General features: G+C 37.3%; 1 protein-coding gene across 6 annotated transcripts in view; it reads right to left on the bottom strand.

The window, feature by feature from the left end:
- Positions 1 to 5,768, bottom strand: part of PHF6 (PHD finger protein 6) — a 52,440-nt gene extending 46,672 nt beyond the window's left edge. For 5 of the 6 annotated variants that reach the window (XM_046673541.1, XM_046673542.1, XM_046673543.1 and 2 more), the window contains exons 1-3: positions 5,616 to 5,768; positions 1,496 to 1,679; positions 1,174 to 1,275 (exon numbers count right to left, since the gene is read on the bottom strand). In XM_046673541.1, the coding sequence (XP_046529497.1) occupies positions 1,174 to 1,275; positions 1,496 to 1,633 (240 nt within the window). In that variant the 5' untranslated portion in view covers positions 1,634 to 1,679; positions 5,616 to 5,768. The remainder of the gene's footprint in view (positions 1 to 1,173; positions 1,276 to 1,495; positions 1,680 to 5,615) is intronic. The other variant, XM_046673544.1, reaches the window with a different exon arrangement.
- Between the last annotated feature and the right edge of the window lie 232 nt (positions 5,769 to 6,000).

The following is a 6,000-nucleotide window of genomic DNA, read 5'->3' on the forward strand; positions in this document are numbered from 1 at the left end:
ACTCTGGTTCTCAAAAATCAGCAAGCCACAATAACATGAAGAAATCTAAAACCACCAAATAAAAATCACATAAGAAACCCAAAATGAAGTGTTCTATTGCTATCTGCAGTTTTGGGGGTGGGGAAGATAAACATTTTCATAGTTAAGCCCTCACTACAACAAAAACTGTCTGACCTCTGAATCCCCGCTTGTGCCAACACTGATTCTAGGGTTTGAGACTATTTATCCAAAGCAAATCTTAAATGTTACCCCTGAACTTCTTCATACTGCTTTCTCTCTAATACTAGAAGACTGACCACTTTTCAAAATAGATTACTCCTAATCATCAAAATGATAGCTCTCTCTTTCCATCAGACTCGTTGTGAAATATGAAGTTGCTCAGTGATTAAGAACATATATACATGTTCTGTCAAATCCATCTTTAAAATGATGAAACACTTGATAGTGAAGCTAGTGAAGCTACAGTTACAGATGTAACTTCAATAAAGAGCTCAAAGGAGAAATATAATAACCAAATGAAAAGACATCGCTTCAATGTAAACCATCATGTATCATAAATACCAACTGAGATGACACCACTTTTCCAATAGAGCAATATAGTATCTTGCCAATCTGGTTACTGGTAGTGAAGACAATACAGGAATATTACCCTAGCATAGCTTCACAAAAACTATAAAATTCACCAAAAGTATCCAAAGTCACAAATGCTGTGTTATACAGCTGAACCACAGTAAAATACTTTGTTCAGTAAGTCCTAACATTTTCCTATTGCAATGGTACTGTCATCGTCATTTATAATGACCACCATTACTTTATGAATGGAAGATGAAAACATATCAGAATTGATTATGAAAATATTCTTGAATGAAGACTTTAACACACGTTACATTCAAATTAAGCAAACTGCTTGTTTTCTAAGTCAACACGGCCTCCAAAAAGATTTTAATTTTTTTTGAAAAGAAAAAAATTTGAATAATATAAATATCGATTAACTCCTTTTTTCTTGAGTGGTAAATAAGTTAAACCCAGCCTTGGAACTTGCTGGTCCAGAAAAAAAAAGACTGCAATTTAAAACTATACTCAGCTAATAATGCAATACACTCTAAAATAAGCAATTTCCTCCTTAATGAGCTTAAAATGTTTTATTCTCAAGAGGCAGAAATACCAACTTACCAGCTTCGTGCCTCTTTTAATTTCCTTTTGGACATCTTCAATAGAAAATCCACCAAGACTTTCGTTATCAGAGTGTGATGATACCAAAGCAGATGAAAAGAGCTATAAATTACATTTAAAAAAAATTAAGGTTCATATATAAAATTACAGTGAAACAATGAGTAAGATGTTAAATTTAAAAGGAAATTTTCTAGTAAAAACGGCATAGCATTAAAGAGAAACCATTTCTTAAAAATTTAACTGAGTTTTTCTTGTATTCAGGAATATTCATTGTTAAGAGTCTCGCGGCTTCAGGTCTCTTGGCTGCTGCCCGTTTACTTACCATGCACTTATGGTGTGCTGCCACCTTCTGGTTTTCAGATATTAACAACTGTCCACATTCCTTGTCTCTATTTGACTTACAAAAGCCACATTTGCGCTGTCTTGTAGGCCCTTTTTTCTGTTCAACTGAGCTTGACATGATTTTTAAATTGCCTTTAGAATGCCACTTTAAGCCTCAAGAAATGCTACAGAGAATAAGAAAGGCAACAAAATGGTTAATTTCGTTTTAAAACCAGTTTACACATAGTCATGTAAGTTAATATTTGACCTATGTTTTAATATATGCATTTTAAAATGGCCATTTAGTATAGACAAATTAATATTTAAACCTAAGATGCCTCCATTAAAAAATATGTATGTATGCATAAAGCTAAGTTAATGAAGTAACTGAGAAAAATCAAACTGCTCCAAAATTAGGGGATATGTAAAATAATCAGAAGTATTTCTGTGTAGATAAATAAGAAATGTACAATGTATGATATTAAAATAATCATCTGCTGACAGTTATACGTGAAAAATATTTTTCATTAATTATAAGTACCCCTTCAAGGAGACAAAGAATTATATACCTAAGGGCAGAGCAAAAACTACTAAGGGAACTACACAACATCCAGAATGAACAAAATTCTATAATTGCATAATTCCTTAAAGTTCACATACTGATAAACCAACAAAAGAGAAACGAATTTACTTAACCATGACTTCGGAACACATTTTTAAAACCTGAATTATTTTCAAGTTTAAAAACACTATGTATATGTATTTAATAAATTAATTTTTGCTATTGTATTCCTTTTTTCAAGTGAAGAAAAAATTAAGCTTATGACAGTCTATTCAAAAATGCATACTTTAGGAATCAATTATTTAAAAAAACAACTATATTATCTGACTCGCAGATTTACTTCGAAACTCTGCTTATTAAACTAAAGTTACAAACTGAGAGTCGTATTCTAAAAGCAGTCACTTTCATACTTAAATTAGTAATATTGTATAAAGGAAGGAAAATTTTTCGGAGTGAGCCTTAAATTTAGTAAAATTATAATTATAGGTAGCATAGTCAAACAAAAAAAGGGAAGAATAGCTCTACCCCGGAAGGTTTCAGATTTAGATCATCATTCTCAATATGGATTGTGCAGAAGAATCTAAACAAATGTAGAATTTGATTTGTGTAGATTTCCCAAATCAACAGAACTATGCAGTTCAGGACCCAGGTTGCCACAACACATATTACAATCAATAACATCTCAAATTTTCATCTTAAAATTTATTAAATTCTTTCCATTTTTCCATATATTTGAACATCTTCATAGCACTATGTTGAGAAAATGGAAACACTAACACTACATTGTAGCTTTCTGAGAAGCACTTGTTCACCAACCAGAACAGCAACAGCTGGATGCCAGCAAGGTGGTAGCTGCAAACCATTCGGTGCTTTCCAATATAAAAATGCAGATAATTAAAATGTAACGTGAAGCCACAAAGAAATAGGTCTTCTCATCAATTGACACCTAGGTTTTTCTTTTCAACGAAACTTCAAAGGCCCTGACCAGTCTCTGCGTTCACGGGTTTAACAAACTTAACGCTATCCACAATTTTAAATACCTCAGTTTTCCAAATGGCATCGGAGAATTTACAACAGTACTGTATTCATAGCACTGGCTACAAACCGTGAAACTGATTGAAAACAGGCAGCAAATACTTTTAGGATTAAAGGGAAAAAAGGACATAACAGAGAAACAAAAGAAACAAAAGGGGAAGTGTGTTTGCATTTGCTCAGGCAAATATGTGTTCAGTTGCTTTATCAAGAACATAGCTGCCAAAATCTTTAGAATTAACTATGCAAAACACCAAGATTCATAAATAGCACCAAAATTTGCTATTTGAGTTCTAAATTAGCTTTCTTTACTACCATGCAATGAATAGGAGGCACTCTGAAACCACTGTAATGGGTCCAGCATCTCTCCAGGTCATCCTTGGCCAGTTGAAAGGATGGCACATTATGAATCTAACTGTACACACATCTTTAATAGTGTAATTTCTGCACAATCCTAGCATAGGCTATAAAACTGACTTAAGATAAAGAAAACTCCTAGAGTAGAAAATCACTTTTTATTCTTGAAATTAATTCTGAAAATGGTATCCTCAAAATTCTATCCATATTGAATTCTGCCTCTTTTCAATTGATAAACAGGTAAATTTCTCATCCTAATTTTGAGAACCTTCTTTTCGGGGTATCAAAGACCCCAAAATCTAAAAGAGAAAAAAAGTACAGTTTATTTTGCATTCAAAAATATTCTCGTGTTAATTTTTTGTTAATAAGTTTAAATATAATTTGTAAAGTGAACAGAAACACACAAAAAAGTACACCAAACGAATCAAAAACTTTCCCCAATGTGTAATGACTAAATGGATTTTTCCACTAAAATTCAAATAATGCATCTGTGCATATCTTGCTAATTTTTTTACAGCCTCCTTGTAAAACATGAAGTGAGAACATCATGGAAACAATGACTCCTAGCAAAAATGTCTTTATCATAAAAATACAGATTTTTATCTAATGCTGTCACATTTGTGGTCTCTCGTTAAGGTGAATAAGGGCATTCCAAGGACCAATATTAAGGGGTTCATAATGATCCATACAGCTATATGGCATTTTAATTGCAGTCTAATAGGTTTTTCGGGGCATGCAGAGATCAAAGTTTGATGCTTTCACCCAACAATGAAACCTTTTCCTTAAAAGAAACATAACATTATGCACAATGTTATAAAGCAGAAATAAAGAGGCAAAGATAGCGTGAAAAACATAATTTACATGTCTGAAAAAATACAAAAGCTCGATTAGTTAAGCTGAAGCGATCAATGCGTTTCTGATTTTCCAAGATGCTGTAAGCATCAAGGTAGAAATAACCTGAAACATCAAGGAGAGCATTCAAGAACCCACCCGAGAGCTCATTCAATGCCTGGTATCTGAAAGACCATTTTTCACAGGAAAACAAAACAAAACAAAACAAAAACTGCAGTTCCGGAAGATCAAACAATTCCACACGCAACCAAGTTGAAATATACAGATCAAAATATATAAACGTGATCCCCAAAGAAGCAGTATTTCTGTCAGGAAAGTTAACAGTGGAGAGAAATAAACGAATAAGAGATGAACCGGAAGGGCACCCGAATTTGGTTGCACGATAATATTACATGCTTCGCACTGCTTTTTGCGGTTATTCAAAAGGAAACTGAAGGAATTTTCCAGTTGTTTCAAACCCAAGGGTAGAGAAAGAATTTGAACTGTATGAATAAGACCTGATATTACGTAGTAAGCCGATGAAAAGAAAAGGTTTTACAAAAATAAAGGCTTTTTCAACTTCCACGCAGAATATCGAAACGAACAAATTTCAAAAGAATGCCGTGCTGTTCGTCCATATAATAAAGGATGGTACACATAACGTACCAGATCCTCTCCGTTATTTATTCCTCAGTACACTCTAGACTCCAAGATCTCCCTCTAATCAAGCGCTAAACTCGCAGAACTATCTTCTCTAAAACACTTTAGCTGGTTCCTTTCGGTCGTAAAGTCAGGGTCCCCTAATTGTCCTTTTCCAATCCTCCCGAATCCAGGAAAATATCACCCTACCACTTTCTTTAACCCTCGTGCCCCAGGAGTTCGCCCTCTAATAGTCTTCGTTTCATATCTCAGTTTCACCCCTAATTCCCCCCACCCCGGAGTTTTTCCTCATTCCATAAGGCTAACCCTCTTGCCATCCTAACAATTCTTCCTCTTACTTTTCCCAAACTGGGAGTCTCCCTCCTTCCCAAATATGTCCTAAGCAATGGCAAAGACTAAAAATCCCCAGGATTTTTTCCTCCCTAAATGTTGCGCCCCCTCCCCCGAAGTCCAGGCTAAAGCCTAACCTCTCCTTTAGCTCCTCCAAAGCACTTTTCTCAGCAGCCTCTTTGCCAAGCGCCTTCAATGAGCGGCGTTTCTGGGGTCTCTGACAATAAAGCGAGACCACCAAGAGTCCCCCTTAACAACGGGCAGGGGCGGCGGCCTGGCCACCGCCATCCTCCTTGTCTTCTCCCGCCGGGCAGAGAACGCGGGGCCCCAGGCTACCGTGGGGACTCACCGGCGGGGCCCAGAAGCGAATGGCAGGAGAGAAGCGCCAATGAGGGGAAAGAGAAAGAAGTCGGTCTCGGTTCTCCTGCAGCGCCTGGGAGCGGGGCTCTGTCGCCGGAGGTTGTTTCCTTTCATTCGAGGAGAGACGGGCTCGCCGAGCGCCCTTACGTCGCCCCCCTCGCACGCAACGACTCACACAGCGTTGTACGTCCTGAGCGCGCCGCGGGTCCTGATTGGCTGCAGCGACAGGGCAGCTGAAGCCGCAGAGCCACGGCGCATGTCCGGAGGCCGCCCCCAGTACGGATCGGGGCGGCAGGCCCCGCCTCCTGCTCGCGCGGGTACCTTCTATTCTCCGGTCTGCCGCTCAGCCAAGTGTTTGGGGGCAGGATCCGAGG

The sequence above is a fragment of the Equus quagga genome, chromosome 10, assembly GCF_021613505.1.
Source record: "Equus quagga isolate Etosha38 chromosome 10, UCLA_HA_Equagga_1.0, whole genome shotgun sequence".
Classification (NCBI taxonomy): domain Eukaryota; kingdom Metazoa; phylum Chordata; class Mammalia; order Perissodactyla; family Equidae; genus Equus; species Equus quagga.